Below are 17210 nucleotides of genomic sequence, written 5' to 3' on the forward strand. Positions count from 1 at the left end.
TTCCCAATTTCTAAGGCAATTCACAACCCCCATATCGTTTTCTTTTTAGTAGTTAGAACACAGATTGAACCTACAGTTGTACCAGATGAGAAAACTCTCAAAGTATAAACAAGTCTTGAAAACCTTAGTCTTTTTTTTTTTTTTTTAAGATTTTATTTATTTATTTGACAGAGAGAGAGAGAGACAGCGAGAGAGGAAACACAAGCAGGGGAAGGGGGAGAGGGAGAAGCGGGCTTCCCACGGAGCAGGGAGTCCCATGTGGGGCTCGATCCCAGGATCCTGGGATCATGACCTGAGCCGACGGCAGACGCTTAACGGCTGAGCCACCCAGGCGCCCTTGAAAACCTTAGTCTTAAAAGAAGGTGTTTTCTTAGGAGGCAATATCACTTGTTAGTGAAATAAACACGTAAGTTATTGGTTCATTCCTGGCGGAATACACAGAGGGCAAGGAGAGACCGAAGAAAGGGTGGCCACTCCAAATTGGGAGGTGGTGGTTTTAATAAGCAAGGGAACTTACTTATGAGGCTTGTCTTCAGCAGCCGCTAGATGAGTAATCTCCGCACAGGCTGACAGAATCTTAAAAGGTTATATAGAGGCCTTAATGGGGTTTAGTCACATATCCCATCCAGATAGCTCAACAACAGTCTCTCTCAAGGCTGCATCCTTGAAAATGGATCCCATGGTGGTAATGGTGGGCAGAACGTACATGCAAGGATGGGGGTGGGGATGGGGAGCTTCCCATTGCCCAGGATCCAGCCCCAAGGTTGAATGGCATGTCCTCTGGATGACTTTCTCTAACATAATTATATACGTATATATACAAATCTTAGAAGCCTGTGATTACAATATGAAGTTACACTTTAAAAAATAACCCAAATTATTATGGGACAAGCCACCAGTTCACTAAATTTAGTCCCCATTCAGGGTGATGCAGATGTTCCTGAAGTCCCCTCAGGGTGATGATATTCCATGCGCTTCTGAACTCAGTCCTCAGATTCTTCCACTCTGACTGGGTCTTGCCACCATGCTCAGTCATTTATGACTCTTCCACTCTTCAGATCTAAGGTGAGAAAGAACCCTGCCCTTCTCACCTCTAAACAAGTGCTCTTGGCTTGTGTTTGTGGAGATGGGAGGTGCTCGTGGGAGGCTGAAGGGGCTCCAGAGGAAACAGACTCCCACTCTCACTGTTGCCATCAACACAGAACCTTTGTGAGGTCAGGATGAGCTCTCCAGACTTAAGCCCAGATCATTCAGTCTATTTGTAGGCTTCTCTGTGTCTCTAAGTTTAGAAACAACTCTTAGATCTAAGAGGAAGGAGAAAGTCCAAAAAGTCACCTTAGTTCTTGGGCAGTGAAACACTATTCATTTTGGTGAACAATAGAAACATTGGCTCCTTTCAAAAGAAAATTCCACCCTTACCCATGAGGGTATGTTTTTAATGCTGTCAGGAAATGCATAACAGCTGAGGGATGTCATCCGCTTACATTTCTTGGAGCAGATAATCATGAAGGGAGAGCTATCTGAATGACATACTTCCAGTTCCCGCAGGGCCCTACCCTAACTACCCCAGGAAATTCTACAATCACTAATTACCCCACATAATGTAACCCATCGCCCACTTAGCAGTCCAATCCTTCTTACCCTCCTCTACTTTTACTTTGTTCCATAGCACTTTATATCATTAAGTGTTCATGATCACAATGAGAAGAATGTCATATCCCAAATTTATGAGCAAGCCAAGATTAGTAAGCTTAGAATGTGCACTTATTGCAGAATTCCCTGGGGTTTCATCCTTAGACTTTATCTCCTTAATTCCATTGTCACAGATAATGCTGTTCATAATGATAATTATGATGATGGTACCATAACAACATTATTGAGCTTTTATTATGTGCCAAACACGGTACCAAGTACTCTACCTGCATTATTTCATTTAATACCCACAAAATTTTTGTGATTAGTATCATAATTACTGCCATTTTTATTGTAATTACTGCCATTTTTATTGGTGAGGATAACTGAAGGTTAGAGAGGGAACACACAGCTTGTTAAGTGGCAGAAACAGAAATCATGACTTGGTCTGACTGCAAAGCCCTATCTCTGTCTGCCAGACTGATTTCTGGGGCAAAAAAAAAAAAAAAAAAAAATCATTGATTCATTCCTTTGCTTAAAAGTTCTCATTGCCTCTCCAGTGCCTTTGAGGGACCCCAGGAGCTAGCTTAGCTGCTTGCCTGATCTCATTCCTGTCCTCACTCCTCTAGAACCCCACCTTTGAGCTGTACTGGACTACCTCACATCTGAATGCCCCAGGTTCCTTGTCTTTCCTCTTCCATTCCTGCTATTCCTGCTGCCCCCTCGCTCCTTTTTTTGCCTAACTTATTCTTGTCCTCAGGGACTCAGTCAGATGCCCCCTGTACCAGGGATATCTCTCTCACTTTTCAAGTCTGGGTCAAATGTCTCTTCTTAGATTTTCCCATGGCAACCTGGTCTTCTAATTAAATGCTAATCCACTGTACTGTACTTGTAGGTTCTACCAGACCAAGTGTCGGCAAGCTTTTTCGGTAAAGGGCCAGGTAGTAAATGTTTGAGGTTTTTTGAGCCTTGTGGCCAATGTCACAACTACTCAACTGTGCTGCTGTAGTGATATGATATGATAATGAAAAGTATGATAATGAAAAGCATGGCTGTGTTCCAATAAAACTTTATTTATGGACATTGAAATTTGAATTTCATAGAATTTTTATGTCATGAAATATTATTCTTCTTTTGATTTTCAACCATCTAAATATATAGAAACCATTCTCAGCTTGCAGGCTGTACAAAAACAGGCAGGTGGGCCAGATTTTGCAGTTTGCCAATCCCCGTACTATTCCATGAACTCTTAATAGCCAGAGAAGTGTCTCATCCAACTTTATGTCCACAGTGCCTAGTACAGCACCCAGCTTATAGTGAATGCTTAATAAATACTTCTTAAATAAATAAAATTCACATAGCTAGTAGTGAGTGATAGTGTCAGGATTCAAAACTGAATCAATTTGACCTGGTGTGTGATGTTACACTGCCCAATCTGTGGCCAAAACCATAAGTGATGTACTACAGTCAGAGCAAAATATTCAATATATTAAAAAAAAAAGGGCGCCTGGGTGGCTCAGTTGGTTAAGCGACTGCCTTCGGCTCAGGTCTTGATCCTGGAGTCCTGGGATCGAGTCCCGCATCGGGCTCCCTGCTCAGCAGGGGGTCTGCTTCTCCGTCTGCCCTCTTCCCTCTCGTGCTCTCTGTCTCTCATTCTCTCTCTCTCAAATAAATAAATAAAATCTTTAAAAATAAATAAATAAATAAATAAATTTTAAAAAAAGTAATTGTAGCTAGGAGGAAATTGCTGGATCATATGGTAACTCTACATTTAACTTTTAAAAATTTCTTCTGGAATCAGCTTTGGTAAGTTACATTCTCACCAGAGATTTCAATTTTAATTATTTTGTTGTTGTCGTCTTTTTGGGGGGGTGACATTGCCTATTTTATTTTAAAAATAAAATCTCATACAGAGTGGCAACATTGCCTAATTGCTAAGAGCATAGCCTTTGGAGCCAGACTATTGTTTTTGTTGTTGTTGTTGTTTGATACTATATTGTTTATTTGAAGTTCCCAAGAAAAATAAAAACATCTATCTAAACAAAAATTTGTACATGAATGTTCATGGCAACAGTATTCATAACAGCCTAAAAGGGGAAGCAACCTAACTGCCCATCAACTGATGAATGGATAATGAAATGTACTATATCCATACAATGGAATATTATTTGGCAATAATAAGTACTGATACATACTACATCATGGGTGAACCTTGAAAACATCATGCTAAGTGAAAGGATAATCACAAAGGATTACATATTGTATGATTCCATTTATATGAGGTGTCTAGAATACAAAATCTATACAGATAAAAAGTAGACCAGTGCTTGCCTAGGGCTGTGGAATGGGAGAGTACGGGAGAAAGGGGAGTGACTACTAATGGGCAGAGTTTATTGGGGAGTGATGGAAATATTCTAAAATTTATTGTGATGATGGCTATACAACTCTGTATACATACTAAAATCCACTGGACTGTATACTTTAAATGGATAAATTGTTAATTATATCTCAATAAAGCTGTTATTAAAAAAAGAGAAAAAAGTAATTCCAGAAATACCTTGGTGTAGGGCCTTCTTGAACACTTGAACTGTATTGTTACTGTTACAGGTTGCTACTCAACCTGGTGTACCATGTACCCTTTTCCCCACCACCATTTAATTTGGCCTTATTTATTGTGCTTTCAGATATTTAACATAATCCAAGTCTTGACTATTTCAACTTTTTAAATATAAACCCTCTTTGAACTGTAGCTTTTGAACCAAACTTAAGTTACATAAATGCTTAGAGGGGTTCCTGGGTGGCTTAGTTGGTTTGGTGTCCAATTCTTGGTTTTGGCTCAGGTCTTGATCTCAGGGTCATCGGATAGAGCCCAGAGTCAGGCTTCATGTTCAGTGGGAGTCTCCTTGAGATTCTCTCTCTCTCCCCTTTCCTCTGCCCCCCCAACCCTGCTCTCTCTCTCTCTCTCTCAAATAAATCAATCTTTTTAAAAAATTAAAAAATAAATGCTTAGAGCATCATAGTTCTTTTCTTCCAAAGCATACATATCAGAAAGAACCCTGAGTATTGTCTGGAAGTTCATTCTCATTCTATATAGTCTTGTGCAGTTGATTCTCTTCTTTCTTTTTTTTAAAGATTTTATTTATTTATTTGAGAGAGAGAATGAGAGAGAGAGAGCATGAGAGGGGGGAGGGTCAGAGGGAGAAGCAGACTCCCTGCCGAGCAGGGAGCCCAATGCGGGACTCCATCCTGGGACTCCAGGATCATGACCTGAGCCGAAGGCAGTCGCTTAACCAACTGAGCCACCCAGGCGCCCGATTCTCTTCTTTCTTTTCCTTTCAAAGTTAGAACAGAGGGATGCCTGGCTGGCTCAGTCAGTGGAGCATGCGACTCTTAATCTTAGGGTTGTGAGTTTGAGCTCCACACTGGGCATAGAGATTACTTAAAAAAATAAAAAATAATAAAAATAAAGTTAGAACAGAAAGACCCTAAAGAACACAGAACCCCAGCACATGGACATTCCCTGTGACCTCACCTTTCAATTAGGATATGGTTACCAGGGAGACCATGTTAATTATACATGGAACATCAGAGGCTGACATCAGGTGGCAGTAGGGTAGGTCGGACCAAGACTGGGAATGCAGGCTAACCTTCCTGTCTGGTGAAGTTCAGCAATCCTACCACAAGAATAAGGTCAGAAATTAGTCACTAAAGGGGTGGTTACTTAAGGTCACAAGAAGGGAAGCAGGACAAACTAGAAGTCTATTTCATAAGAAAAAGAAATTTGTGATTACTAACTCCAAACACTGGTGGAGCTGTATGGTCTATCAATATTGTATTTATTTGAAAGCTTAAATATAAGGCAGATATAGGAGAGAAAGGCAAAACCATTGAATAGAGTAATAGTAAGAGGAAGAAAAATGAGGTAAAAAATGCTTTGAAATTAAAATCAGAAGGCATGTCTTCCAACTAAAAGACTAGTAAGTTATTTTCATTTTTTGAAATTTGGCTTTTTAATTTATAAAATTGAATTCAGTCCTCACTGAATATTGAGCTATCCATATTTCTAATCCCTTCCAACTTTAAATATTTAGGAATCCAACACTGTGTTAGAACTAAAATCACAAACTGTCCTGATCCCTGAACAGAGGTAAGAAAGAATTTACAAACTCAAACTTAGTGGTTTTATAGAGACAACAAGCCAACCAACTCATTACATAATGTTCCTATCTCCAAGGGACTACTCTCTCCTACATTGTGACATAACTGTGATATGACAACTTTTTTTTTTATTGCTCTTACAAGCTGTGCTGCTTCTACACAGACCAAAGCTTCCTAAACTCCATCAAACATTTTCATTATATTGAGAACACAAGAAACAAATTTAAAACAAATTTTTCATTGTGGATTCTCAAATCTGACCAGGGTTGAAGCTGGGTGTAGGCAGGGTGTCACACCTTAAAATTGTAAAAAAGGAGAAGGGGGAAAGGGACCATTAGTGTCTTCACCATGCTGGAATAACTTAAAATGCCTGCAAAACTAATGTAGAATTTCAGCAGTAGCATCATCCCCGTGCAAGTTTTTGCCCAGGGATTTTGTCAGTAAAGAGATTTGTCAAGTATTTTTATCTTCTTGTACCCCAGAAGAAAGTATATATGTATGTATATATTTTTAAAGATTTTATATATTTATTTGACAGAGAGAGAGACAGCGAGAGAGAGGGAACACAAGCAGGGGGGAGTGGGAGAGGGAGAAGCAGGCTTCCCGCTGAGCAGGGAGCCTGATGGGGAACTCGATTCCAGGACCCTGGGACCATGACCTGAGCCGAAGGCAGACACTTAACCGACTGAGCCATCCAGGAGGCTCAGAAGAAAGTATATATTGAAAACAAAACACTGATCTGGTTTGTTTTTGTAAGTTTGAGCAAAAGTGGTAGCGATATCAAACCTAGGGTTGGTTGAAGGCCTTTCTATCTAGGCATGGGGCATTGTGAGAAACAAGCCAGATGGTCCTAGTTTTTAGGGCTAGATAGAAAAGAGAAGTCAAGTTCCAGTTGTGACATATGTTGCCTTTCTCAGCTGTTTCTCACAATACAGTGAGCTAAACACGGGGTCTCTATACATGTATCGATCCCTGTTTGGAGTAGGTTCAGTCAATCTGTAGGCATTCCTAGAAGGAATACACAGAAGTCTAGCAATTTCAGCTTCAATGATGACATCCCTCCCCATACTTTTCCGTTGGGACATCTTTTCCTTCCTGTTTTACACGTTGCCAGGCTGCCTTGGGCGTTCTTCCTCTGTAGAGCATTGCGCGAATACGTCATCAAATTGTTCGTGTACACGTGCCAGATTCTCCTTTAAGTGCCAGATTCGCCTGTAAATTCTAATCTCTTCGGGGTCTTGAATCGTGTACCTTCCTGTACCGGGAAGCAATACCTGGAAATATCACAGTTACTCAAGTAATATGTAATGAATGAACAGCTGAAGCCGCAACCTGTTGAATGAAAGAATGAATGAACCCTCATTGAGCAGTCACGCCTTCCTAAGGGGATCCACCGTGAAAACGTTGCTCTGATTTATCAACAGCGTTAAAATTTTGACCTGTTGTAGTGAAACATACAAACAAAACAGACAGGAAGAGGCGAATAGAGGGGAAAAAAAAAGGAAGGACCGGCGGCCAATACGCTCGCTGCGCTCCGGTCCCGGCCCCGCCCCCGGCCCCGCCCCGCCCCGCCCGGTCGGGTCAGTGCGCTTGCGCCGGCGGGAGCGCGGCAGCTGGTCTGAGCCCCGGCGCTGGGGGCGCGCAGCCGGGAGAGTGTTTGACGTGGCAGTTCCCAGCCCGGCTGCAACTCTGTGCGCGAGACCAGCCTGTGGGGACACAGGGCCGGGGGAAAGGCGCCGCGGGAGCAGCGGCCGCAGCGGGAGCTGGGTCACCGGGGGCACCCGGCGCTAGGAGCAGAGCGCAGGCTCTCGGAAGTCCAGCGGCGTGCGGGAGCAGACCAGGTAATGCCTCACCCTGCCTGGCTACGCTCTGGCGGGACAGCCCCTCCCCAAACACAGCCGGAGTGGGGTGCGGTGCCCGGCCTAGGATAGGGGTTGGCGAGAGGCTGGATGCTCACCTGTGGCAGGGCAGCGGAGGAGACCTCATACGTTGCTCCTTTAGCCTTTTCGTGCAGTTTAATAATGGGGGTGGGGTGGGTGGGCGTGGGCAGTTTTTAGCCGCCCCGCCCCCATCTTTTTGTCTTGGGATGCTGGAACTGCGTGGTTAGGGTCCTCAGTGGCCACAGTATTCCAGTGGCACGGCCAGCGGTTTTCTTGTCTCTGTATCAACTTAATTTCCTCTTTGGAGGAAGGCAGTATTGGAAATAGAGTAAAAATGGCAACTGTATCTTCAAGCTTCGGGACATCCTATCCGATAGCGAAACCAATTTGCCCAAATCCGAACTTGGTCCAGGGTGAGAAGCACATCTTGGCTCTCGTTGTCCAGTGACAGTGGCCTGGGGCTTGTTCTGTGATTGAAGCTCCCCAGATTTTGATCCTAGGCCTGCTCTTGCCAAGTGGCTTTGTGCCATGTCGCCGCTTGAAGCTGAGTCAGGTTTCTGTAACTTGGTGCTGTGTGAGGAAGTTTGACGTGGCAAACTGGGCTGCGTGAGGAAGCAGATTTCTGTCAGGACCAGTTCAGAGGGACCCGACTGCTTGCTTCCTGCTGTTTGGAGTGAACATCCCTGCCTTTCCTCTCCGTCACTCAGCAACAGGCTGCTACGTAGGTGTGTGCTCCTGCTGACTTCCTAAATGTGCTTGGTTGGGTGAGCTTGACCAAAGCTCAGGCTGCCACGTCTCTCTCTGCTAAAGTGGGAGGAGGGTAAAAGTGTTGTCAGGAACAAAGTGGACCAGCAGGCTTTTGCCTATCTCTCCTCTCATTAGTTCTCTCCTTCCAAGGAGAAGAAAATGATCTTATAATATTCTCCTTAATTTTGGGAACTTATAGTTTAATAGGAAAATGAAACCAAATGAAGAATGAGATTTCCTGAATATAGATCTATTTCAAGTCTTAGCAGGTATCACCGAACTTTTACCTTAAAAGGTAGCATCATAAAACAACAAAAGGAGAAATATTCCTATGCCACATGAAGAAACTGGAGAGAAATTGTAGGATCAGTGTTCTATGTTTGCAAAGACTTTAGAAGCTTCATTTTCTAAGAGGGAACCGAGGCCCAGAGAGGTTCTTCACCTTATTCCATGTCACACAGCAGAGTAATGGTAGATTTGTAGTGAAAATCTGCTTCCTTTACCAGGATTCAGAGCTTTTTTTAATTATAAAAATTCTTTGAGAATAGTTCTATGAAATGTGTCTTATTTTGTGAAACCTGGAAAAACGATAAATTTAAAACAAATCAATGTTTAGCTTCTGAGTAGAATCAAGATGGGTATGTTGTACTGTGAGGTGTGTGCACGTGCCTGAACCTATATGAAATTGCTTTTTCCCCCTTAGTTCCTTAAATATATGTGTATATGTTCTTAGAGGTGTGATACTTAAATTAGAAAGAGTCTGTCATCTTTGAGAAACCACTGAAACTCTGAAATCTTTGCAGGCTGCAACCTGGCTTAGTCATTTTATGATTCATAAAATAAGTCCATTACCAACTTCTTTATCTTCTGCTATATTTGTTGGACTATTGATTTCTCTTTATCATAGCTGCCTAACTAAAATTACTAATTAGGATAGCACTGAAATGACACAAGTCCTAAAACATCTGATTGCAGACTACTGGCAGTTCTGCTGGTCAGTCAATTGAATGACTTGTGATTATTGCCATTGGCATGCTTTTTGCTGAAACAGGGCCATGGAAACCAAAGGCACAAAAATAGTGGATACATTATGAGAGACTGTCTGGGAAATAGTTCATTCGTCCAATGAAAAAGTGATTGGCAGTTGTTATTCAGATTTTGTGCCTGAGAATTTGCCTATAGAACTCAGAGTTACTGAATTCCATAGAGCTATGATTAGAGTCTTTGTAGAAGGTAATATGATATGTTGTATGATATGAAGACGTCTCACACACCTGATATTATCCTCAAACCATTATAAATATTTATTAGCAGTGTTCATATTTTGAATAGCATTAAGTAACTCAAACTCTCTTGTTGGCATTTTTTTTCTTTCTGTTGCAGAGTCCTTTTGTGGAGCTATCCCTTGGAATGATATTTTCATAATGAGTCAACAAGGATATGTGGCTACACCCCCCTATTCTCAGTCCCAGCCTGGAATAAGCCTTACTCCACCCCATTATGGATACTATGGGGACCCATCTCATGCAGGTTCTCCACCAGGTAAAGTGCATTATTTTGACTTGCATGTGATTATTGATTCTCAGGCTCAGAGACATAAGATATTCTGAAAGAGCAGCTTTGGAAGTGTTGAATGGTCATTATATGATGCTGTGTTTTTTTTTTTTTTTTTAAGATTTTTTTTATTTATTTATTTGAGAGACAGAATGAGAGAGAGAGAGCACATGAGAGGGGGGAGGGTCAGAGGGAGAAGCAGACTCCCCGCCGAGCAGGGAGCCCGATGCGGGACTCGATCCCGGGACTCCAGGATCATGACCTGAGCCGAAGGCAGTCGCCCAACCAACTGAGCCACCCAGGCGCCCTGATGCTGTGGTTTGAGAGTATAGGCTTACTTGGAAAAGTCTCTTATAGAAGAAACCTACGTCATCAGTTTGGATGTTGCTTGGAATACAACTAGTTTGGTTTTTAAATATAGATTAAAAAAAAGAAGCATCCTGAGTGGTTTTTTTTTTTTTTTTTTTTACCGTTAGACTTGTTCTTGCTACTACTTCAGTGATGTGAGCTTATTTAAACGTGTAATAAAAAATGAAATTAAATGTATATAAATATATATACTGTACATTATATATATATGTGGTATGTATTTTGGCAATCCTATTAAAAAATCAGGTTTGAAATTGGAAAAATACAATTAGATTCATATACCAAAGATTACTCCATGATAATAATAAGAAAAACAAGACCTTGCCTTGAAATCATTATTGAACAATATTGTTGGCTTTAAAATACAGTAGTCATAAGGGAATCTTGGCTTTTGAGGCAGAGATGGGAGAAAAAGGAGCAATGGAGTGGGACTACCATTGCTCTGATGGCTGTTCGCACTCTGAGGCCGCCTTCCTTTATCAAGGGGCTGCTCTGAGGGACCAAGTTTCAGGGTTGAAGTGAGGCTAATAATAGCTTGTTTCAGGTCTAATGGTCCCAGGTCTCCTAAAAATATTTGTGTAAGACAGTTCTTGGGAATTCTGAGAGAATGCTGAGAAATTCAACTCAAATCATTGGTGGAAATTGGCTGTGTATAAATCAGTATCTCTTGGGGCTATCGAGAACTGACTGAGATGTGTAGGATCTGGGCTCTGCTGGATAACATGTATGGAGTGCAAAGTCACTGAGGGGTGAGGAAAGCCCTGTAGGGAGGCCGGATTGTAGCAACCACACACAGTTTGTTGCAGAAGATGCTCGAAGACTGGGAATTTCCTGTGGAAAGTCACCCTTGTGATTTAGTGTGCTCCTAATTTTAAAAAACCTTCAGATGAAGCATCCTCCTTTTGTCCAGAACCAGTTTTTCCCCACAATACTTAAAAATCTGGATCCTGGAGGAACCATCTTTTTCTAGTTTCTATCTGGTGGTTCATTCCCCCTCTGCATTTGTATATGATGAAAATTATACATTGTTCTTTTTGAATGCTTCCCGTGGATCAAAAACTGGTCCTCAAAGCTTTATGTGCATTATCTTATTTAATCTTCACACAATGCTGTGCAGTAGATTATTAGCTCTATTTTGCAGCGAAGAAAACTGACTGGCTGGTATACTGTGACTTATTCAGGGTTCCAGGAATCATACCCAAGTCTCTCAAGAAAACAAACAACAAACTCTAAAATACACCAAAGTAGAACCTTCGGTATTCTTCACTCTTCCTCTCTTCACAGCCACTTTCTTAAGCAAGTACTCTCTTCCCTCAGTGACTCTCCATCCTTGCCTCTCAGTCCCTCTATGGCTCAATGTAGTCTCTGCTCCATAGCTTGGGCCCCATCCACCCTTCCCCCACCAAGGTCATCAGTGGCCCTATTACTAGATGCAGTAGACAGTGTCCTGTCATCTTTTGAATTTGACACTGTTTACGGCTCTTTTTTGTACAAAATTCTTTTCTCCTTTGGTTCCAGTGACACTATCTTTTGTTATTTTTCTTGATGGCTTTCTGGACATCTTTTTCTAAGGAGCGCCCTACCCCTTCTCAATGACCCTAGGTATTGCTGTTTCTCCTTCTTTGTTCTATAGTCACCCCTCTTCTCCTCTCTATAGATTTTTTTCCCTAGGCTGTAACATTTCGTATGACATACTAGTCTCTCAGATCTATTTCTCTAGTCCATATATCTCTCCGAAGCTCCAGACCCTTATTTTCAATTGCCCACCTGTTTACATGGGCACATTAAACTCATCATGTCCAAAATAATTCAGAATTTTTTTCATGAAACCTGTTTTTTCCTGACATTCCATATCTCACCCAGCGTCATCATCATTCACTGAGTTATCCAAATTAGAAACTTTCACTATTAAAAACAATCTCTTCCTTTTTCCTTCTTCAATCCAACTGTCCTCCCAAAATCTTTTGGGATGATTGTAAACCTCTTTCCTACCTGCTTTCTCCTCTCAATTCTCTTGTCACTCTTCTTGTTCAAGCCATTCATCTTTCAGCTGGGTTACTAAAATGATCTCTTACCCATTCTCTCTCTCTCCAGTACTGCCTTTCTCCAACCATCCAGTTCTGTGCCGGAGGGATTTTTATAGCATGCAAATCTAATTTTTGACTCCTTTTGCTTAAAATCTTTTATGACTTCCCACAGCCACCGATTGTATTTTAAGCTTCTTAGACCTTCATTAACTTACCCATTTTCTTTTTTTCAGCTTGTCTGCCACATTACCATACCTGTTACAGCAGTGGTACTAAGCCATTAGTCATCTGGAGGCTGGTTTGTGCTCTGATTTGCACTCCACACTACTAGAAGGCCAATCCATGCCTTTATATTGTCCTCCGGGTAGGGTTTACCTCCACACCCCTCCTTTAGATTCACTTCAAGTGTTGTGCCTGTAGGCCTTTCTGACCACTGTTCTTTCTCAATCCTATCATAAATCCCTTCTTCCTTTTGTGTTCTCCTAACACCTGTGCAGGCCTCTCTACCATTTACTACACTGTATTATAACAGATGTGCCTGGAGCAGAGAAGATACTCATTAAATGAGTGTGTGAATGACAAGCTGCTTCATTCATCAGCAACACTCTGGTGTTTACCAATATTAAAACAACAACAAAGAAACTGTCTGTGTTGGATTAAATCCTTCACACTTTAATTTAAACCTCTTTCTCCTTATTTAATTCTCAGAGGGATACCAGGCTATCAGACTCTGTAAATATACCTTTCTGTAAAATACGGTGTTTTTGTTTATTTAAGGCTGTAACTATGTTACCCTAGCCTTTATTTTTCTGTGTTGAGTGACCCTAGATCTCCTAATGTTATGTGCTTCTTTTCTAGTCTTTTGATGATCCTTTTGTTGGTTTTGTGATGGACCTAGGCAACCTGGTTGTGATTCCTTGAAGTATCTATTCTTACATAGATCTGGGCAGTGCTAACTCTTGTTTTGTGTTTCTCACAGACCATACCTCCATTTGTGCCTATCACGTGATGCTAGTGCTATGTAGTAACAAATTTAACAGATTCAAGTGAGCAAAGTACTTGTGGCAATACAACAGTGAATAAAATAAGCCTCATCTCAGCCCGTGTAATACTTACTTACCTAGTGGGACATGCATCGAGTAAATTGACAGTGACAATACAGGGGGTAGTACCAAGATAAAGGAGGTAGAGGGTGCCATGATAGCACATGGCAGGGGCACATAACCAAGACCTATGGATCAAGGGAATCTTCCTGGAAGAAATGACCTGGAAGATGAGTAAAAGTTGGCCAAGTAGGGAGGCAGCTCGCTGGGGTCAGGGGGTGGCACTTTTGAGCCACCTGCAAGAGGTTCAGCCTGGCTGACATGTATAATGCCGGCAGTGAGAGGTATGCCTGGAAGGGAAAGTGGGGTCATCCCAAGACTTTATTTAGGCTTTATTTTAACTGAAGCATTTTAAACTGGGAAGGGTAATGATCCCATGTATATTTTAGAAAGAGCTACACTCCACATTAGAAAGTGTAGAAAAGGCATCAGACCTGGACACACTGCTTTCTGGAACAGAGTTTCTCATCCTCAGCACTGGTGACATTTGGGGCCAGTTAATTCTTTGTTGTGGGAGGCTGTGCTGTGTAGTGTAGGATGTTTAATCGTGTTCTTGGCCTCTACACAGTGGATACCAGTACAACCTATCCTATACCCACCTGGCCCCCGCCCCCTATCCCCAGGCTGTGGCAACCAAAAGACTTAGACATTGCCAAATGTCCCTTCAGGGGCAAGATCACCCCTGATTGAGGACCACTGGTCTGGGAGCTAAGAGGCAAGAACTGTTGATGTCCTGAAACTAGGGTAGGGCTGTGGAAGTGGTGAGGCTCATAATAGCAAGCTTATATAGGTACACCACCACGCATAGTGTCTTAGGAACAGTGATCGTTATGGTTATGTCCATATAATAGGGAATTTGTCTTTATTTAATTTAATTTAATTATGATAAGTGCATTATCTCCATCACCTATTTCACCCGTCCCCCCACCCACCTCCCCTCTGGTAACCATCAGTTTGTTCTCTATAGTTATGAGTGTGTTTCTTGGTTGCCTCTCTCTCTTTTCTCCCCCTTTGCTCGTTTGTTTTCTTTCTTAAATTCCACCTATGAAAAGATCAGATGGCATTTGTCTTTCACTGACTGAGTTATTTTGCTAGAGTTAATACCTTCTTCAAACTACTCCAAAAGAATAGAAGAGGAAGGAAAACTTCCAAATTCATTCTGTGAGGCCAGCATTACCCCAGTACCAAAGCCAGATAAAGACACCACAAAAAAGAGAACTCTAGGCCAATATTTCTCATGAATATAGATAGAAAAATCCTTAACAAAATATTAGCAAACTGAATCCAACAATACATTAAAAAAATCACACATCCATGATCAAGTAGGATTTATTCCTGGGATGCAAGGGTGGTTCAGTATTTGCAGAACAATCAACATGATACATCACATCAACAGGAGGAAGGATAAAAACCATATGATCATTTCAATAGATGCAGAAAAAGCGTTTGACAAAGTACAACATCCATTCATGATAAAAACTCTCCGCACAGTAGGTCTAGAGGGAACATACCTCAACATAATGAAGGCCTTATATGAAAAACCCGCAATTAATATCATACTCAATGGTGAAAAACTGAGAGCTTTTCCCCTAAGGTCAGGAACAAGACAAAGATGTCCATTCTCACCACTTTTATTCCACATAGTACTGGAAGTTCTAGCCACAGTAATTAGACAACATAAAGCAATAAAAGACATCTTTGTTTATTTTAGATAAACTTTTTTTTTTTTTCACAAATGGTTTTTAATTTTGGTTTTAGTTTGTCAGATCGAGGGCCAAATCCAAGGTATGCTTTTCTGTGATGTTGTTTTAGGCAGGGTTTTTTTTGTTGATCATAGAAGCCACTGTAGCAGAAAGCGATTTGTTAAAGGGTATCAAGAAGCCAAGAGAGTATTAGAGAAAGCGAGAACCAAGCTTGGGACTCCGTGGTCCATAGAAATGCACACCCCACATAGGACTATTCCTTTAGTAGCCAGTGCCTTTCTACCCCAGAACCACCATCTCTGCCCCCTATCCAGGGTCTCCCAGAGAGGTGTTGTTTTGCTGAATTTAGAGAACATGGCAACCCCATTTGTAAGAGAATTTATGCAATGGAGATTCCATCTTTCCAGCTCAGAACCATACAGAAAGGTAAGCCAGAAAGAAAATGGAATTGGTGTTGAGTAAGCTAGTCTATAATATCTGCCGCTGTGTTAAAGACCAGTTTGTGATTTTAGAGATTTTTCTTTTGGCATAAGCATAGTTCTTTCTCATGGTCTGGTTTTCCTTTCCTATTAAAATTCTCATACTGTTCTATAAAGAACCTGATTTCTTTTTATCTCTGATCATTTTTGAAAATACCTATAAGATGTGGCCAGGACAAGACTATGACTTTGCAGATAACAGTGATACCGATTTATCTTTGCCCTGAGGATAGAGTCCAAATGGCATACAGGACTTTGCAGCCTGACCCAACCAACTAGGACAACCTCTTTCCCAGCCCCTTTTCCTCACAATCTCTCTGTACGGCCCCTTCTACCAGTCCCTGAGCATGTCATGCTCTCTCTTATCTTTGCACAGGTTTTCCCTTCTGCCTGAAATCCTCTATCCTGTCTCTATACTAAGAAAACTCCTGCTTGTCTTGCAAGATTCAGCTCCAGCAGTCCTTCCTCTTTGAACTTTCTCTTGATTCCTCTAGGAAGAGTCAGCTTGTTCCCTCTGCTTATTATAACACTAATGACAAGGCACTGTCATTGTTTGTTTACATGGTTGTGAGTTCTGTAAGAGCTCTCGGTGTCTCAAAGGTACATTGAATGTACCTTGAACAAGAATGAATTTGAAACGTTGCCGTAGAGCTGATTTTCAAAAATAAAAGGGAAAGAACATTTTAGTGAAATTGGTGTATAACAGTTCTGCTTGAATATATGTAAGCTGGGTTTTTTTTTTTTTTCAATTTTGTTTTTGGAAACAGAAATTTATGAACATGTGAATCCCATGGATACACATGGAAATACCCAGACAGGAGTAATTCCGAAAACTGTTTTTTGCTTCTCTGGACATATAAATGAGGGTTGTTGATGAAATTGGTATTTACTTACTTACCTGGGAAATACAGAATATCTTTGGTTTCTTGTAGTACGTGTAATTATTATTTTTGCACTGGTGTTGTAGATTTTCTACTTTTGTCCAAACTAATGTTTCAAAAACGAAAATACAAGTGTGCATATAATTATGGTATGTATGTTCTGTTAGAATATAAATCCTTGAAAAAAGAAGGGCAGGGGATATGGTCAGAGGAGAGGAAGCCAAGATTTGTTGATTCATTGCCTTATATATCAGGCATTTCTGGATGCTCTCATACCTGTTGCCTTGTTCAGTTCTCAGAACAGTTCTCAGAGATAGGGGACATTACTGCTATGACACAGTTTAAAAGTCGAGGTTTCAAAACATAGAAGTATCCTTGTCAGGGTCACAGCTGTGAAATGGTGGGGAATGAATTCAAGCCCAAGTCTGTGTGACTGCAAGTGTCATTTTTTTCTAATTTTGCTGGCTTTGGAGTTTAGAACATCATATAAAAATGTAGTGTTATTAGAAAAATATTTGTTGTTCTTCTTCTTAGTATATGAAAAAATGCTAAATAAGACTGTGACTGTAAAGTTAATATAAAATTTTTCTTAAGTTTGAGGAATCCTGTTTTAAGAAAAGAAACCTTTAGGGGCACCTGGGTGGCTCAGATGGTTAAGCGTCTGCCTTCGGCTCAGG

The 17210-nt window shown here is 41.2% G+C and overlaps 1 protein-coding gene and 1 long non-coding RNA gene across 2 annotated transcripts in view; both read left to right on the forward strand.

Annotated features, from left to right (window-relative positions):
• Window positions 1-17210, forward strand: part of LOC115943400 (uncharacterized) — a 438133-nt gene that overhangs the window by 260524 nt on the left and 160399 nt on the right. The window lies entirely within an intron of this gene.
• Window positions 7405-17210, forward strand: part of SEC24D (SEC24 homolog D, COPII component) — a 96532-nt gene continuing 86726 nt past the window's right edge. Inside the window, exons 1-2 of the mRNA XM_081812869.1 lie at window positions 7405-7631; window positions 9801-9959. Coding sequence (XP_081668995.1) covers window positions 9842-9959 — 118 coding nt within the window. The 5' untranslated portion in view covers window positions 7405-7631; window positions 9801-9841. The remainder of the gene's footprint in view (window positions 7632-9800; window positions 9960-17210) is intronic.

The sequence above is a fragment of the Leptonychotes weddellii genome, chromosome 2 (assembly GCF_054177405.1).
Source record: "Leptonychotes weddellii isolate Sample4059 chromosome 2, ASM5417740v2, whole genome shotgun sequence".
Lineage (NCBI taxonomy): Eukaryota > Metazoa > Chordata > Mammalia > Carnivora > Phocidae > Leptonychotes > Leptonychotes weddellii.